The sequence below is a fragment of the Dermacentor andersoni genome, chromosome 2, assembly GCF_023375885.2.
Source record: "Dermacentor andersoni chromosome 2, qqDerAnde1_hic_scaffold, whole genome shotgun sequence".
Lineage (NCBI taxonomy): Eukaryota > Metazoa > Arthropoda > Arachnida > Ixodida > Ixodidae > Dermacentor > Dermacentor andersoni.
The window spans coordinates 257,464,443-257,484,381 of record NC_092815.1 but is presented as its reverse complement, the minus strand read 5'-3'; the positions used below and the strand labels follow the sequence as shown (position 1 = coordinate 257,484,381).

Here is a 19,939-nt window from a genome sequence, read left to right as displayed (position 1 = left end):
TGCAGCCGCTCGACATCCCTGCCGAGCCCTTCCATCGTGTCGGCTTGGACCTTCGCGGCCCATTTCCGGAGTCTACATCAGGAAACAAGTGGGTTGCAGTCGCAGCTGACTACGCGACCCGCTACGCCGTAACCCGCGCTCTTCCAACCAGTTGTGCAACTGATGTTGCAGACTTGATATCATCTACATGATATGATTTCGATGCATGGTGCTGCGCGTCAATTGCTAACAGACCGTGGCCGTACGTTTTTGGCCAAAGTCATTGACGACATCATGTGGGCCTGCTCCATACAGCATAAATTTACCACCTCCTACCACCCTAAAACGAACGGCCTCACTGAGCATTTGAACCGCACCCTTACAGACATGCTATCAAAATACGTTTCAGACAACCGCCGTGACTGGGACCTGGCTCTACCTTACATTACCTTTGCGGACAACTATTCCCGTCTCGAAACTGCTGGCTTTTCCCTGTTTTACCTCTTGTACGGCCATGAACCGATGCTACTACTAGACACTGTGCTTCCGTCCGCCACAGCTTCAACTAGTGCTTATGCCTGTGATGCAATTGCCCGTGCTGACCATGCTCGTCAACTTGCGCGCATTCGTCTACAAGTGTCTCAAGACAAACAGAAGCAACGCTACAACCTCCGTCACTGTGATGTCCATTTTGTGCCTGGCACCCTCGTGTTGCTTTGGTCACCATCGCGTAAAGTTGGCCTTTGTGAGAAACTGCTTTCCTGTTATACAGGCCCATATCACGTGCTCCACCAAGTGACCGATGTCACCTATGAAATTGTTCTAGCCACGCCAACTGCGTCCTCTGCTGTGACAACCAGAGACATTGTCCACGTCGCCCGACTCAAGCCCTACAACTCTGCTTGGATATTTAACAGCACCGTGACGGCGCTTTTGCCGCCGGGGGGTGCCGGGGCGTATTATGATATCGGGAGATACTCAAGAGACGAGCCGCCGCGAGAATGACGATGAAGTTGGTCTGTGCCTTGGCGCGGGCGTCGGCCTGGCTGTCTGGCCGTAAATAGTCTGTAAATAGCCTCTTTCTTCTGATTTTCTACACGTAACTATATCATAAGTGAGGCCCAGTTTGGCTTTCAGAAAGGCAAATCCACCGAGCTTGCATTACTCTATATGAAAAGTGAGATACTAAATAATTTTTAGGGAAAGCTTTACACACTGGGACTGTTTGTAGGTTTCTGTAAAGCATTCGATACCGTGTGCGTTAGCATTCTTCTACAAAAACTTAATAATTACATGTCGGTGGTATTGCTAATAAGTTACTACAAGATTACTTTACAGACCGTTACCAATATGTAGTTATTAATCGGGAGACATCCTCGCATGCTAAGGTTAACAAAGGTGTCCCACAAGGATCTATACTCGGTCCACTGTTATTCATAATTTAGGAAATGACCTGTGTTGCATTCCGGATTCTCCTAAAACAATTATCTATGCTGATGACACTAAGATTTTCTTTTTTTGCTGGTGCTTCAGTTTCTAACCTTGATGTGTGTAGATACATATCCAAGTAAGCTGTCTTGGCTTAAAATCAAGAAGTTACAGCCAAACGTGAGTAAAACTAAATACATATTGTTTGCACCTATGAATGCACCTTGAAGAAACAAATTCAAGAAAAAAAAGATATGAATCTGAAGAAGCCACGGAATATAAGCTTAAATGTTTCCTTTGAAGACCAGACGCTTCAGCAAGTTAAGGTTCAAAAATTTCTGGGCGTATCTTTCCAGGAAGACCTGTTTTGGAATGAACATATAATAAATTAGTAAAGCAATGAACGGGGCTAGTTGGTGAAAGTTCATGGTTATATTGCGCTTAGTTTTACACTGACGATATTAAGTGAAGGACAGGACGTGGACGGACATAGTGCAAACTGCCAACTATTTAATACTATTAAAGAATGCACTTACATACAAGGAGATATGGCACAGGGGGGGAGATATAAAAAGATATGACAAGGTGACGACATGTGATCATAGTTCAGGCCAGGCATACATTGCTCACTTGCACCCGTTCGCCCTGGCAAACTCGACTTCAGCTTCGATAAGGGCGATGGACGGAGTGCTTACGCACATCTCTTTTTCTTTAGCTATCGCAAGCGCCTGCCATATTTCTCGCTTCGCTTTTGTTTTTGATGTGCCAATGACTGTGGTGCTTTCTAGTAGCGGAGAGCATTTGCATTGTTTGCAATGTGCAGCCAAGTTGCTAGGTGCTGTCAGCTGGCACGTGTAATTGTGCTCCCGTAACCTATAATTTAGACAACGTCCAGTTTGCCCAATTGCGCTACATCCGTTCACGTCTTGTCCTTCACTTAATATTGTCAGTGTAAAACTAAGCGCAATATAACCATGAAATAAATTGGCATTATAATTAAGTAAAAGTGTTGGATGTATGTACAGATTAAGCCGATTATTACCACTTTGGCTCAAGAAAGCGCTATATTATACACTATTCTATTCCAGGCTCAGTTACTGCGTGTTGATCCGGGGCACAACGACAGCACAGCATTATACCACATTACTCACTTACAAAAAAAGGTACTACGAATATTTGAGGGATATTATGGTCACCCGCAAGGTCTCGGCACGCGTCCGCTATTTTCAAAACATTTCATATTGCAAGCTAACCAAATCTATTATCTCAAGCTTTTTTTGCATATCCAAAATAATAAGCTATACCCCACGTACAGTTCTTCTCTATGTGTTCAATACTGCCTCCACACACAAAGCATAAGAACACCAAAAATTAGAACTACCTATGGTTGGCAGCATATCCTGCACCAAATACCAAGTCTGCTTAATAAACTTGACATTTTAGACCAAAACAACAAATTTCCAAAAATAGGTTTAAACAAATTCTTATGGAAAACTGCATTGAATATGTTTAAGTACTGTTTAAGTGTTGATTATAACTTCCATGTGTATTGACTTTTTATCTTGCTCAATGTTCACTGTCGATGAACAAAACGTGAACAAAGTGAAAGCAGGAGCCAACGTTTCGACAAGTGGACTTGTCTTCAAGGCGACGTATGGTTTCCTCGCCACAGTATATATAGGTGGGATTCTTCTAAAGGGTAGAGGGTGTAAGGCGGGAGGGTACGGCAACGAGGGAAGGTGTGTTAGCCTGTTGAATTTAGAGTAAAGGAATGCTGTGCACAAGGCCAAGGCCAGGACCACCTCCCCCCCCCGGCCTGTCAACACGCACGCGTGTTAGCCGGCGTGTCAAGGGAGTCTGACACGCCGGCTGAAAAAAAAAATGAAGAAGAAAGAGGAAAAAAAGCGACAAAAAGGGGGGGATACGCCAAGACATCAAACTAAGTGTTGTTGCCTATAGCTTGAAATTTAGCATAGCGAATAGATTCTAAAGCTCCCTCCTAAAACAATGCTAGCAGAAAGGAACTATCCCAAGTTGCTCTCGATAAAGCTTATGATGCCGTGTCAAGATTGGAGAGGCAGTCTGAATTGGCGAAGAGAAAGCCCACACTAGAATCTGACAGACCGCCGGCCTTTATAACAAAATATTCTAATGCACTCCCATACATAAACAACCTAAGAAAATACCACCCAATATTATCAAGTAACGAGCGTTTGCGAAAAGCGTTCTCGGATGTACCTAGGGCTACCTATCGCCGAAACAGGAACATTAAAGACATGTTAGTGCACGCAAAAGTCAGCCAACAGCATTCTCCCGTAATAAAAGCATGTTGTCGCCCCAGGTGCGAAACCTGCAGGCACCTTCAAAGTTATACACACGAAGTCAAAGCTAGCTTCACTTGCACATGTTCGAATATGATTTATATGCTTGAATGTTCCTTCTGTAAAAAACAATATATCGGTGAAACAGGACAATCAATGAACGTTAGATTAAATGGACATCGCGCGGACACAGCTAAAAAGCTTCCCAAAGCCGTCGCCGAGCATTTCAACCAACCAGGTCATAACTTTGATGAACTTAATGTCTACATCTTACAGCCAGATTTCCGTTCTGAACGAGAAAGAAAATACAGAGAATCATACCTTATCCATAAGTTCAAGACATTGCAACCAATAGGCATAAACGTTTCAAAGAGAGCTTTAGAATCTATTCGCTATGCTAAATTTGAAGCTATAAGCAACACTTGGTTTGATTTCCTGGTGCATCCCCACCCCCCTTTCTTTCCCTTTTTTTTCCTTTCCTCTCTCTTTTTTTTTTTGTTAGCCGGCCTGTCAGACACCCTCGACACGCCGGCTAACACGTGTGCCTTGACAGACCGGGGAGGGGGGAGGTGGCCCTGGCCTTGGCCTTGTGCACAGCATTCCTTTACTCTCAATTGAACACGCTAACACACCATCCCTTGTTGCAGCACCCTCCCGCCTTACATCCTCTCCCCTTTAGAAGAACCCCACCAATATATACTGTAGTGAGGAAAGCATACCTCGCCTTGAAGAAAACCAGTCCACTTGTCGAAACGAAACCTTGGCTCCTGCTTTCACCGTGTTCACGTTTTGCTCATCATCTTCAATTTCCATCTCCCGCATTCCCCGCGCTTTCCCTCAATGTTCACTGTGTTTTATTTCTGAGTGCACATTGTTTCTTTTTGTTGCTGCTTGTCACAATATATGTATGTCGATTTGCTTGTTTTCTTCACTCTGTGATATCTTCTTTTTGTTTTTTATATATCTATAGAGACAATTTAGATTGTTAAATGATTACCTTATGTTATTTATTGTATATTGTTGCTGTTTCTCTACTTGTATTATGACTGTGAGCTGAACTGTCTCTCAGAGCAAAAGCCTCTGTCAGGCTGTATAGCCTTTTGCTTTTGCTTCGACTTTTGTTGATGTACAGAAAGAAAAAAATTAAACAATAAACAATAATGTTACAAGATTTTTTTTAAACTATGGTATGTCCCTGCCTTGACCATCAGAAAAAAAGAAGACAAGCACAGTACATCCATACAGAATGTGAAATCCATTCAACTGATAGTTCCTTTCCTTCAGTGATCCAGCTTTTTCTGGATTTAAGGTCACTTCTGGATACACCCTGATTGCGTGCCGATTCAAGGGCCGTTACCTTGACAAGCTCAGTCTACATGGAGCTTCTTCACAATGTCTGTAGGCTATGTTGGAGCAACTATGTGTTGTTGGAACAACTATGTGGGAGCACACTAGTTGTGCAATAAACTTGCTTTCTTGGCCATGTTTTGCAGTACACATTTTTTAGGTATTTCAACTTCGAAGTATTAGAGAAATGTTCAACTTGATTCCCACTCAAACTTTAACATTCAATTTCGCTTAGCACCCAAAATTTTGCTATTCGCACAGCACTAGTTATCTGTGCTCTCATGGCACTACTTGAATCTGCTGCAGGCCAGGACAACAGCCACTTCCTTGCTCAGCACTTTGTTTTCACCCTCCCAACTTGGATGTGGAGCTAGCAGATGTAGTTTGGCTCTGCCGTGAATGAATGGGCACAAAGCATTTGCATAATGCAAGCACTTGTGAGCCTACTGGGCATTTCTCAAGCAGCAGGCTGTGGAGAACAGGTATTTAAGGCACCATCCACACATAGCAAATGTGGAATGATATACAAAGGGGATGCTGCCTCCACATAAAAGGTGGCCAGTGCAGCTGAAGCTGTACATAAAGAAAAATAGTGCAAGCATCATCACCATTTCTGTAAATTTATTTCAATAGGTCGAAATGTCCAGAGTTGCAGGGTCACAGGCAATTGAAACAAAGTATGCACTTAAAATGCAGTGGGGATGTGTTGTGCCCAGGTGCCCAGCCATGCCAATCAAAGAGCAGGTGCGAAATTCGCTGCACTCAAATCGGCACAACTGTGTACGATGCACTAATTAAGGTACAATAACTCGGGTCTTGGGCACCGTTTCAGCCCATCACACTGCATGCAGGCATAGTGGCAAATAATCTCATCCACCTAATAAGGCACAACAAATTTTAAAAACTTTCACTACAATGGAAATGTGCACCACAGACGCAGTTCTGTTGGGCTGGTAACTACTTATCTGCACTGCATCTTGACAGTGAGCTGTTGAAATAGCTTTATTATCAGTTCATAAGAAACAAGATTCCTCTAAATGACAGTGCAGCTCACGTGTGTGCAGCACCACCCTCCTCCTGGCAGCTGTGGCACCGCAGTGTGCCAGGACTATGAGCAAGGCTGCGGCCATGCCCTCACAACCAATTGTGACACTCCAACACATGCCTGTGTGACCACTTTGTCAGGAGCACTACCATTAGTGCACACCTTGACGTCACTGTCAAGGCTATCGGGTGAGGCAGGGTTCAGACACCCAGTGGATTCAAGGGCACAGCACCACCAGCTTCGCACATGCCTTCAGCCACCGCACGCATGGTGACAAAATTGGCCTGCTTCTCAGATGACCGCAGGGCCCCCAAGTTGGCCTGAACACGCTCGCTAGCCTGCATGCAGGGAAAGCCAGGCAGATTTTGGTTCACTCAATCTGAAAGATTCAACATACTTTTAGTGGGAAAGCGAAAACATTCCATGTTTTCCAACAGCAAGGTTTGTTACCTGCTGGTAACACAACCCGGCTGCTACAACTCGCCTGGAACAAAACTTGCTTGCATTAAAGAATTACTACAAGTTGAGAAAGTCACAATGAATTCATTGTCACTAATGTGCAAAGGGGACAAGAACACAAAAAGAGAAATAGCAACGAGGATGCAGCACCTTACCAGTGAAGGAAAATTTTATTTTGGCACGGTCGACAGCATTTGAAAAGAAAAATTACAGTCATGCGACTGTTACAGCAACAGAAACATCCACGTGTGGTCATCTCTCACTGCGTCCTTGTCGTTATTTCTCCACTTGTGTACCTGCTCCATTCGAGCATTAGTCACAATGAATACATTAAAGAGCACACACACTAACTGTACAACCATAAGTAGCATAAACGATGCAGGCACTGATTAAATTAAGAATGGGTAAGTGTACAACTCTCCGATTTTCTAATAACCTCACAGTGGCGTTACACCTGCAAAAGCAGTGAGGCTAAGTGCGTGTAGTGTCTGAGGCCAACGTACCCAGTCATGTAATTATTGTAACCACACGTAAGAGCTGCAGCAGATGATGTCAAGTGCAACAGACACGGGTGCGCACTTCTACTTCCATTGGAAGCAGCAGGTCAAGCTGACTGGAATAGCCTAGCCGACAACGCCTGGTCTGTTCCATGCCTAGCCTTGCTACTTTCACCGGTGCTCTCCACTACAAGGCACTGACCGTCATGCCAATCGATCCACCCATGGGATTATAAAAAAATTGGACAACTGTACGGCAGTTTCGTACAGAGTATTGCTTGCTTCTGTGTTGGCAAAAGACACAGAAACACGCATGATCAATTCTAACATGCTCGTAGTAATTGTAAAAAGAGAAACTACATATATTGTGACATGCTGGTGGTTGCAAAACATTTTTTTTTTGCCTGCATGAATGATGTGTGGAAGTATGGCAAGCTTTTGCACATAAATTGGGTGCATTAGTTGGGCAGAGTTCTTGTGTAGGTCTGAATGTTCTTGCATCATGGTCAGTGTAGTAATTTGCACACTTGGGCATCTAACAGCAAGATTCAAGTGGCACGAACGATCCTATACAGTTTTGGCAATCAGTGAATTCCAGCAGTCATCAGGAAGTGCCGACATGCAATGCACGATGATGCAAGCAAACTAAAAGAAGCATAAAAGTCTTTTTCTTTTTTTTTTTTTGCTACTGCTACCTTACAGAACACAACTACATATACACCACCAGTCGTTGCCGTGTGAACCTCTCCTCTTGTCCTTTGTGTTTTTTGACTGTTTTTTTTCCTTCAAACAACTACATATGCACTTCAATATGTGTACCTGCCTCTTGCGTAGTCTCACAAAGCAAGGAATCACTGTCAAGAGATACGTATCACTGTTTAAGCTTTACTGTTTCTATGAGCAAAGGGCCTTTTCCACCAAAATGCAGTCATCAGAATGGTATCTGCTAGCTTTATTTTATTTTTTTATTTTATTTATTGATACTGCAATCCTACTTTGGGGATTTTGGCAGGAGGGTACAAATGTTGAAAAGATCACAAAAAAGGCAACCAACAATGACATACATACATAAGAGTAATTAAACTAATACAAAAACCTGAAATAGAAGGCATACGGTAAGTACTAAGTTAGACACGACGTAAACAAGGCTGTTGAACTTGGGTGTTAGTCAGCTGGTTCCATTCAGTTATTGTCCGCGGAAAGAAAGAGTATTTAAAGGAGTTGTTACGCGTGTGAAACGGAGCAATTGTTAATTGGTGTTTTCGTCTAGTGGCATATCCGGATGAAAAGGTTATTACGCCTGAAGTGTCTAATTTACAGTGCCCCGCTACAATTTGATACATAAATTTTGGCCTAGATGACCGGTTTCTTTGGGTTATTTGTGGCAAGTGGGCTTATGAAATGTAACATGTCAGTGCAGAGTAGATGGCCTTGTTCCATACAAATGGAAATGTGTTGTAGCAAAAGTTGAAAACAAAGGGAAGAGAATGATGCTACTCTGTCAGCACTGAATGTTATCCAATAGGTTCGTGCTAGGCTGCTGCAGCAATGGTGTACACTCCATTGTTCAAAGGAACTTTAATGGAAGAACTGATCACAGAGAAAGCTGGTCTCACCTCGCTGCAAATGAGCTGGGCCAGCAGGGCTTCATGCTCAGCTGAGGGCAGCGACTTCTGCAGGGCAAGGCTTGCTCGTGACAGTACCGCCACCATGGCATACACATCGATGGCACTGTAGGCCAGCCGCATCAGCAGAAACTGCTCGTCTGCAACACAAGCAGCACCAGTCTGTCTAGCTTCGCAGCGTTCAAAGCACAATTCAGCCACTACCAGTCTAGAGCAGAATAAACAGCCAACCCCATCGGCTGCATTTCCCTTCCCGCGCCAACCATTCTGTTTCTAGTGAGGCGAGTGGTAAAAGCACGTTTCAGAGCAGCAAATCAACCTTTTGAAGCAGTTGACATATTTTCACAAATATTGTCTAAATAGAGCGATATTGGCATGTTCTCAAACAAGGATAGGCATGTCACATGAGCATGCGTGTGCTTGCCTCAGCGAAATCTCAGAGGATGACTTTCATTGTTTTTCTCTTCATTTTCGTGTGGAGAGTGCTGATGTTCAGGCACTCGAATATCATCGAATCAAATGTTAACATCTCAATAAATTGATTTGCGACTCGAATATCTACTATTTTAATTTTTGAATATTCGGTATATTTGGTGTAAAGACCTACACAGTTCTGCATGTTGCGTGCACCATGATGCATCTCATTTTTTTTTTTTTTGGCACAGTACGAGCTTTAAGTCTGTGCAGACTGGCTTAAGCAGCAGCGGATTTTGACTCGGTGAGTGCTTCTGCCCTACTGCACGTGCCCCCCCCAACGTCGACCTGATGTGCAGATCGCACACAGTGTCAGAATGTCGCAAGTCACAGGGCCATGCCCACTTTGGCCACCTTTGTCAGTACAAGCGTCCAGGTTGACAGCACCGATCGAAATGATGATGCGATGTGGAAAGAGGGAACGGCAATTAAAGCAGCGTGCATTTTGGAAAGTGCAAAAGCGTATGCAAAGATAGGGCTGATTAGCTGCCAGATGATTGTCGTCTCCGACCACTGTGGCTTCTTAGCATGGTAATTTTTCACTTGATCGAGCAGTAATACTGCTCTGGCATTGCCTTATTCAGCATCATCAACAGCTTCCATGAATGTGCTAGCATGGCACTGTTGATTGAGCTTTCGAAGGCCTTCTTTGTAGGCATCAATAATCTTTCTTAGTTTTCGCCTTTAACGTACGCTGTTTTTCACACCCTCGCGTCCTCTCAATGTAAAAGGTCGAGGCACATTCATTCTTCGTCTGCATGCCAAAAGACTGCCTCACATACCCTCTGACCTCTCTGTCAAAGCCCACAGCAGCATGTTGCTTGAAAGAGTCGGCAGTGAGCGCAGTGCTGCCTATGTCGTTCTCACAGTTGGGTGAAACTACTGCAAAGTCGAAACCTCAGCAGTCATGGAGGCATTACGGAATCAGGGTCTAGACGAGCCGTATGTAAAAATACTGAACGATATCTATAGCGGCTCCACAGCCACGGTAGTCCTCCATAAAGAAAGCAACAAAATCCAAATAGAGAAAGGCGTCAGGCAGGGAGATGGGATCTCTTCAATGCTATTCACAGCGTGTTTACAGGAGGTATTCAGAGACCTGCATTGGGAAGAATTGGGGATAAGGGGATAAGAGTTAATGGAGAATACCTTAGTAACTTGCGATTTGCTGATGATATTGCCTTGCTTAGTAACTCAGGGGACCAATTGCAATGCATGCTCACTGACCTGGAGAGGCAAAGCAGAAGGGTGGGTCTAATAATTAATCTGCAGAAAACTAAAGTAATGTTTAACAGTCTCAGAACGGAACAGCAGTTTACGATAGGTAGCGAGGCACTGAAAGTGTTAAGGGAATACATCTACTTAGGACAGGTAGTGACTGCGGATCCGGATCATGAGAGTGAAATAATCAGAAGAATAAGAATGGGCTATGGGCTGGGGTGCGTTTGGCAGGCATTCTCAGATCACGAACAGCGGGTTGCCATTATCCTTCAAGAGAAAAGTGTATAACAGCTGTGTCTTACCAGTACTTACATAGGGGGCAGAAACCTGGAGGCTTACGAAAAGGGTTCTACTTAAATTGAGGACGACACAACGAGCTATGGAAAGAAGAATGATAGGTGTAACGTTAAGGGATAAGAAAAGAGCAGATTGGGTGAGGGAACAAACGCGCGTTAATGACATCTTAGTTGAAATCAACAAAAAGAAATGGGCATGGGCAGGACATGTAATGAGCAGGAAAGATAACCGATGATCATTAAGGGTTACTAACTGGATTCCAAGGGAAGGGAAGCGTAGCAGGGGGCGGCAGAAAGTTAGGTGAGCAGATGAGATTAAGAAGTTTGCAGGGTCAACATGGCCACAATTAGTACATGACCGGGGTAGTTGGAGAAGTATGGGAGAGGCCTTTGCCCTGCAGTGGGCGTAACCAGGCTGATGATGATGACTTCAAAGTTTCCTTCTGTCCCTAACGCTGCAGCCTCACTCAGAGGAGAGTCGGCCGAAGCACTTTCCTTGCAATTTGGTGACACAAGTGCTTCGCTTTGAACCTTTGAAGCACCGTTGCTGGTGGGTCACATATTCTCCGATGGCTCCAATTTGCGCTTCTGAATGCTGGTGTCACTTCTTGCGGCAGCCGTCACCCTATAGGACACGTAACCAGGGAACACACTTGGCACAACACTCGGCTCCAGCTGCCACTTCTTGCAGTTGTCCTTAAAATCGGACACTTGGAAACAACAGAGTAGTTAGACGTCGTGTTCTACAACCAGTCCTTCCTCAAGATAGGCTTCAGCAATTGTTCACATGCAGAGCTGTCGGCCGGTATTTCGTGAAAAGAAACACCTGTAGGTCTTTTCTATTAACTAGACGTAGACAGTGGAACACAACAGTAGTGCACGGCTGCAGGAGTTCATCTATACAACTCTAAAACATAGTCAATTCGACATCGGCACAAACAAAAAGGATGCAAAACATAGGCGTGGACAGCGTGCACAGCAGCAGTGACCGGTCCTGTCGTGTCTGCGGTAGTGTCAGCTCTCATGGCCATTTCAGCTGCATGGATGAGAGAAACAGGAGATTATTCGGCAGAAGCGCGCCGCTCACACGACTGGCATCTTCTTAGAGGAGGTGCTGGCTTTGGTTAATGCTGTTTCGGATGCGGTCACTGCAAGAAGTCTGGAAAATGGCATGGCCGAAGGGTTCTTGCATCCGAAATTTCATAAGTTCTGATACTTGACTCTATGGGGTACGTGGTTGTGCCGTGAAGCCGTCCGAATTATTGGGCACGTCCAAAAAATCTGCCATCCAGAAAATCGCTCGTTGACTGTACACTGGCTACTCCTCCAACCAACGACACGGCATCAAAGACGATTCGTTACAATTCCTCTATGTTAGTTGAGCCAGCATTAGCGTGACTTTCGTTCTCTTTCAGTAAAATTACAGCTAGTTTTCCCTGATGATTTTCCCTGAAGTTCCCACAGGCGCCAGAAGGCGCCTGTGGGAACTGAATAAATAAATAAATAAATAATTCCCCGAGTTTTCCTTGAGTATTTCCAGACTATTCAAAATCCCCAAGAATTCCTGGTTTTCTCTGTTGGTAGACATCCTGTGAAAAGTGCTGGCAGCAGGGAGCAAATGGTTCATCTGCCTCTCACTCCAACTGGTCACCGAAACTCGAGATTACACAACCGCCAATATTAAACGCATGGGAAGACAGCTTACATGATGCCACGCCATCTCGGCATGCCCACTCTTTGCAAATGTGGCAGATTACCTCTAGAGCAGGGTGTGCGGCTTCGTATGCGCTCAGCCGCGCTTACAGCCATGCAGACAACTTCGCTGAGCAGCAGCGAGCAGACATGGAGTTACAAAGCCTTGTGGAGTACTTAGAAGGCAAGACCAACATTGTCCCTAGGGTATTTCGGCATGGACTGTCTTCATTTTGCTTATGCGACAACATTATCATAAAAAAGAACTTTTCCCCAGCTCGTGCAAACTACCTCTTCGTTGTGCCCGCTCCACTCCGGCCAGAAGTCATGCATGCCCTGCATAACAATCAAACAGCCGGGCATCTGTGCTCTTCTCGTACACTCGCAAGAATACGAAAAGCGTTATTGGCCGCGCCTGACTGCCAGTTTCGCCTGTTATGTACAGACATGCCGTGACTACCAGCGACACAAGACACCACCGACAAGGCCAGCAAGATCGAGCATGCAGCCGATCGAGCATCCTTGCCGACCGTTTCAGCAAATAGGAATGGACTTGTTGGGACCCTTTCCAACGTCAACATCTGCAAATAGAGTTAACCCTTTCAGGGTCAATAACGTAAATATACAGTGCCGCGAACAAGCCCAAAATGGCCGAAGCCGTATATTTACGGCGCTGTCTGTACGTTTAAAAAGTGCGCCTATTTCCTAACTTTTTCTTTTCTGGCATGTGCTGCCACTATGTGGGAATACAGGGAATTTTTTTCTCGCGCTTCCCTCTCTCAGTTTTCGTTGCATGGTTTGTTTTAGAGCTAGTTTGCTCCGGTGTGTCTGTATACTACCGCTCATGCGTTGGCACATGCGCAGGTGGGCAGTGGTTTAGGTTTCGTTTCACGGGAGTTTCAGCTTCTTGCGCTCGCAAAACTGATGGCTATCTCGTTACTAATTGCACAAAGGGCGACCGCCTGTTTCTCGCTCGTTTAGTGCTCACAGGGGTGTGCATAGAAAGGATGCCGCCATGCATGCGTTTCCTTTTCTTTTTTGGAGACGCGCGAAAACTAGTTGCCTCTGGTTGGCGATAAGATGAAGATTAGCAGAAGTTTCTACACGTTTTGCTTTTAAATGGGCACACAACCACACAGTTTTCTTGAGTGCGCTCACCTAAGCAGTACGATTATGCCATGGATGTAAGGATTAGTGTAAGGGCGAGAACATTTGAGAGCTGCGAAATATTCTTGTTGTGCGCATTTTCTAAGTCTTGAACTGTGCGTATAACAATGCATCAAGTTTTTTATTCTTATAAGTTTATTTTCTTTCTTTATTGTTGTTATTCATGAATAAACAGTACATATATATCAACACAAAATATTTGTTTATCACTTTACAGTCACGCTAGAAATATTATGGTCATTTTTTTTCGACATAGGTACTTCAGAAGAATTGGAATCTGCAATAAAAAAAATCGACCCAGGACAGTCGGATATGGCGAAAAAAAACTACCCTCAAAAGGTTAAACCTCAATATAACGAAGTAGGTAAAATCGGCAATTTGCTTTGTTATATCAAAATTTCGTTCTATTCAAATTCGATCTTCTATGCACTTAACTACAGTCACCGATAGATTTTTCTCACACGGAAAAGGGCCGCAGAATTTTCCGAGCTACCGGGCAATTGAAAAAAGCAAGTTTGAATGAGAAAACAACTCATTTTGATGAATTTGGAGTCTGCAACGAATGACATGGTTTCATGCCACGTTGACAATTTCTCCACATAGGCGGTACGAATTAAGCGAAGCCAGCCACGCTTTCGCGTACACTCTGCCCCTGCAGCTGATAGCTTCAACCACACTGGGACGACGTTATCATGAAAAGCGCCGGAAGCGGGAAGGGAATGCTTCTTCTGCCTCTCACTCCAACGGGTCACTGAAACTCAAGATTACGCAACCGTCAATAATAAACACGTGAGAAGACAGCTTACATTGCGACGCTGTCTCGGCATGCCCGCTCTTTGCCCACACGGCACATTACCTCTAAAGCAGGGTGTGTGGCTTTGTATGTGCTCAGCCTTACTTACAGCCAGGGCTGAGACGCGCGCCAGAAATCACGGCGCGCATCAGCTTACCCCCGCCCTCCCTCGGCCCACCCCTTGCTTGAACTTGAACTTTGAACTTTATTTGTATCTATACAACGTACAGATAGCAGGGGCACAGACAAAAAGCCATAAAATCGGCTTGACTAGGTCTGTGTCCCTTATTGGTTTCTTTGGCATCACGTAGCAATGCGTGCACAAGTACAAGATGAACAATAAAAAATATAAACAATATGTGGATAAATGGGACTATTTATACAAAGTTACTTCGCACTGCGGCGAAAAAATTGACATGAATGCAGATATAGTATTGGCATACAAGTTACGAAAAACACGAACAGGAAAAAAACAAAATGCAGACATTATGAATCCCTTTTCATTTACGGGTAACTTCACAGAAATACAAAACTAAATAGGTCACTGTGCAATTACAGCTTAGAACACGTATACATCAGAACAAAACACAAAGAAAAACACTAAGCATTCACGTGAATGCCAATATGAGTGGCAAGTTTGGCCACCCAATTGAAATGATAATAAGTAGGGTGATTAATGAAAAGAGTTAAGTAGAGATGGTAGTTCATGGCGCAGCATTTGATTCCCGTAGTTAGTTCTTGAGTGCGGAATATGCCAAGTTTCTCTGTGACGTGTACTGAAACTGCTTGTATTTAGTGTTAGCCTTGACAAGTGCACAAGAAAATGAGTGCTACCTTTTCTTTCCGTAAAAAAGCGTTTCAGCAAAATTGTATTGTAGACCGATTTTATCGGCGCTATATCTAATTGACAAAAAAGAGGATCAGTATGTGCATCGAATGAAGCGTTTGAAATTGCACGGATGGCTTTCTTTTGCAATAAATATAGAATGTTGATGTTACTGCTAGTCGTGTTGCCCCATACGAGGTGACAATAGTTAACATGAGATAAGAAAAGAGAATTATAAAGTAGGAGCTTCACTCTTAATGGTAAAAGGAAGCGTAATCTTATTAGTATTCCAACAACACGTGCAAGTTTGTTAGCAATAATGTTGACATGGTCATTCCACAGCATATTCTCTTGGAATATGACACCTAAGCTTTTAACCGATGGTACTATGTCTATGAAAGATGTGCCTATTTTTAGATGTCCGTCAATACTGTGCCTTTTGTTTTTTGGCTGGAAAAGCACGCCTTTTGTTTTGGTAGTATTAATAGTTAATGAGTTGAATAAGCTCCACTTGTTTATTTGGGCTAGTGTATCATTAGCAACACATAGTAATTCTTTCACGTCCTTAGAAGTTATGAACAAACTAGTGTCGTCGGCATAGATAACAAATTGGGCGTTGGTATTGATATTAGTTATGTCATTTATATACAGGTTAAACAATAGTGGTCCTAGTATGCTTCCTTGAGGAACTCCAGCGAATATAGGCAAATTTTTTGAACAGTTGTTACCTACGACAACGGTCTGATACCTGTACTGCAAATAACTTCTAATTAAGTTCAGGAAAGTTCCCCTAAAGCCATAAATGTCAAGCTTTGTTAGTAGAGTGTCGTGATTAAGGGTGTCAAAAGCCTTCGAAAAATCAATAAAGACACCGAGAGTAAATAAATTGTCTTCAAAGCCTCGTAAAATTATCTCTTTTTGCATCAGTAAAGCTATTTCTGTTGAACAACCTTTTCTAAACCCATACTGGTAATCCGTAATTACATTGTGCTTTTTACAAAAAGAGGTTACTCTGGTATTAATCAATTTCTCAAGACATTTAGAAAAAATAGGCAGGATCGATATCGGCCTATAATTTGAGAGGTCGTTTCTGTCGCCAGATTTGAAAAGTGCTGTTACCTTCGCTATTTGCATGCGCCGAGGAAATATGCAATTCGCCAATGAAAGATTGTACACGTGCTCTACGACAGGAGAGATTAGGTCTAGAACATGCTTAGCTGGGCGAATCTGCAAATCATCAATATCGCAACTTTTGCTATTTCGAAGGCTGAGAAACGTGCTGTAGATTTTATGAGTGTTAGTGGGGCTTAGGAATGCACTTTCGACGACTTTTGGTTTTACGTATTCTGTGCAACGAGGATCGTAGGAACTATTCACCAGCGATACAAAGTGATTGTTAAAAGCGTCAGCCAATGCCGTGCCTGATGTCGGCTGATTATTTATTTCTAACTCTTCTGCATTCTCTGGCTGATTGTTTACACGAAGTAAACTGTTTAGTTTTTTCCAGGTGATATCGGTTCGCATTATCGCTTCTTGATTAAATAATTTCTCGAAATATTGCACTTTTGCTGCCCTTAGAGTACCATTAACTTTATTCCGGAATTTTTTGAACTCTGCTAAATCTGTTGCATCCCTTGTGCCTAGGAATTGCTTGAAAAGAGCATCTTTTTGTTTGATCAACTTCAACGTACTGTCAGTAATCCAAGGTTTCCTTGCTTTTCTGGCTTTTTTTTGTTTTGCGCTTAAACGACTTTCTGTAAGCGCTCTGAAAAAATGATAAAAACAACTCGTACGCTTTGTCAGTCTTTTTCGTTATACACGTCTTGCCAGTTTATGTGCAATATTTCGTTGCGAAATTTCTCAAGTGTGAATGGGTTAATATCCTGAAATGTGAAGTGTTGACCTTTAGAAAGACGCGAGGGCAACACAGGTGAATTAATAAGTAGAAAGATAGGCAAGTGGTCACTGACGTGAGCAGTGATTACGCCCGATTCAATGTTTTCTGTGTCAAAATTCGTAATGAAAACATCGAGTAAACTTTGGCTGTCACCTTGAACACGAGTAGGAGCAGTAATTGTATTAATGCAAGCATTTGACTCAAGTACCCGCAATGTGTCTCTGCGAAGTGGGCTATCGTGTAACATGTTAATATTAATATCACCACCCAAAACTAAACTGTAGTCGTTATCGTTAACCCAGGATAGCAGGTTGTCGATGTATTTAAGAAAATTAACCACATTCCCTCCCGGTGGGCGATATACCACAGAAAAAATGCTGCGACCATGAAGAACAGTCAAAATTTCAAAGTCAGCAGTAATTTGAGTAAAGTCTTTCAACAATTCGCAATGCAAGTTAGTCCTTGTAAGCAACAGGACACCGCCGCCTTTTTTATTGCAGCGATTCAGATAATGAGAGACATAGTCTGATATTTGCAACACTTCTTCGTTGCGATACCATGTTTCGCACAGCATGACAATCGTGTTACCACGAGCTCGCAGCCTCTTTCTCTTTACTCGCGTGGGGAGGCAGCACTTGTGCGTGAAGCCACCATCTTTCTCAACCTCGCACACTTTCACTCGTATCTATAGCACAAGGTGTGCAGGGCGCGATAGGATCTTATTGCACTTGGACTTTACAGAGAAAATTATGCAACTCCACTTCAGTGGCAACTCTCGTCGCTTTGCACGTGATTTACAAGGTGCGTTGGCAAGCAGCTGCTTGTAATTCAATAATTTGACCATCTGCGTCCGCAGAAGTTTCCATTTATTGCTTCAGCAATCCTTTGCTGTGGAAGCGAAATTTCGTTAAACTGAAATCGCATACAAACACACTTCGTCATATAGTTGAACCCACTTATAACAATATTCAACTGCCATGAAAATGTCATTGTTATAACCGATAATTGCTATAAGCGGATTGCATGAAAAAAAAATCAAAATATGGGGATGGCATAGCTGTTGTGAGAAAATTATAATGGCGAGTAGGCCAGTGCCCCTCCCCACCACCTTCCTCCATCTGGCTGTTGATGGTGTTCACTCGTTTAATTGCTTCCTGGGTGCTTCAATTGTGTGTAACAAGTCGCGGCTATTGGTGTTAGCCCTTTCGCTGTCGGACGTTTCTGGCCGTGACGCACCCCCAGTGTCGGCTTGGTTTCAGGGAACGAGCATAACAGGAAATGAACATAGCAATTTATTTTTGATTATGATTGGTATACAAATAACATAGCCAATGCAATATGCACATTTCAGTGTTCTGCAGCTGTTGTTAGTAAACATCATCATCATCATCATCAGCCTGACTATAAAATCTGTTCAACATCCGAATCTGACGATGCGGAACCCTCTTCGTCTCATGCGACTTTGTCTGAGTCCGAATCCGAGCTCGGCTCGTATTCTGAATCGGAATTCAGCCACCGCTCCCATGAGCAGACGAAGGTCCCGCGCGCCGAGCCATCCGAAAGTAACCGCGCGCAGGGAGGATGCGCTTTCAGTCGCCCGCGCAACGGAGAGAAATGGGACGTTGCGTGATCAAGAAGACAGAGGGACATGAAAAAAGGCTAAACAAAGTTCGAAGGGCTTTACGTTTACTGCTGCAGGTCGGAAGCGAGGGTACGGCGAGAGAGCGAAAGCAGCAATCGAGTCACCCTTTTTGGAGAGGCAACGGCACGTGCGCCTGAACTTGACGCACCGTAGCAGGCACACCATCAGAAGAAAAATAAAAACCTTCAAACCAGCGGAGATTACAGAACAACCCTTGAACCCATAACCACACGCACGCGACGCATGATCCAGCGAACGCGGAGCCACCGTGCCACTCAGCAAAGAGAAAGTGGGGAGTGGCAGTCGCACCGTACTCTTCAATACATGGGTTAACACAGGTCGGAGCGAATATACGAACTTGTAGAAAGAGTCAACAGATGGCGTGGACAATCCAGGAGCGCCTGTTTTTGCGCTCAGGCGCGAAATTTTGAACGCACGATAGAGAACGTACCGGTACGTCAGTGACACCGTGAAGGGGAAGCGCGATGACGTACCGGTACGTCAGTGACAGCGAAAGGGTTAAAGAATGGCATTGCTATAACAACTGAAAAGAGGGGTGGCAAGCGATATGCAAGCACCACCAAGGCATCGCTTTAGTGGCCCCAAAAGGGGCCTTTTAAGCATTGCAAGAAGGCTGCCACAGCAGCCCGTCAGCTTTAGAAATCCAGAAGAAACGCTGAGACAAGATCGCCACAAGCATCTCGCCATGTACTTCTCACTGGCTTGCATCAGAAAACCCTACGTCCATCAGCCTTGGATGCTTTACGTGAAGCATGGCGACATCCATCTGTAAGGTATCCACATGCTCCACGTAGTGCAGTGGAAGGTTCCTCACGAAAACGAAGTCCCAGAGGGACTAAATCATCTGCCGGCCCTCCTGTGAGGACAGCGTTGAGGCAGCCTGCCCTACCACGTCATCGCTGCGGTCATTGCCATCGCTATCTGATACAAGCACATTCGCGATGATCACCTCATCGGTTAGAAGCACTTTGTTTCTAAATTTGTAGCTGCGCGCTTTCTTTTCACTGGCAACATCGTGCATTGCCGATGATCAGCGGGTGGATCAGCCATCTTCCGTTTTGGTAGAAAGTCAAACGATGCTGAGAAACCGCATGGCTAGGAATGATTTTGATGCAACCAACAAAGACGAATGCGAGCGAGTAAGCTGTTTGCAGAACTGCAATAAATGAGGAGCCAGCGAGCAACATGTGAGCAATCTTGGAGTAGCAC

The 19,939-nt window shown here is 44.1% G+C and overlaps 1 protein-coding gene across 1 annotated transcript in view; it reads right to left on the bottom strand.

Moving 5' to 3' along the window:
• Positions 1-5,679: 5,679 nt before the first annotated feature.
• The window catches only part of LOC126539741 (very long-chain specific acyl-CoA dehydrogenase, mitochondrial-like), a 250,060-nt gene continuing 235,800 nt past the window's right edge, over positions 5,680-19,939 (bottom strand). Inside the window, exons 12-13 of the mRNA XM_050186588.3 lie at positions 8,693-8,841; positions 5,680-6,458 (exon numbers count right to left, since the gene is read on the bottom strand). Coding sequence (XP_050042545.1) covers positions 6,321-6,458; positions 8,693-8,841 — 287 coding nt within the window. The 3' untranslated portion in view covers positions 5,680-6,320. The remainder of the gene's footprint in view (positions 6,459-8,692; positions 8,842-19,939) is intronic.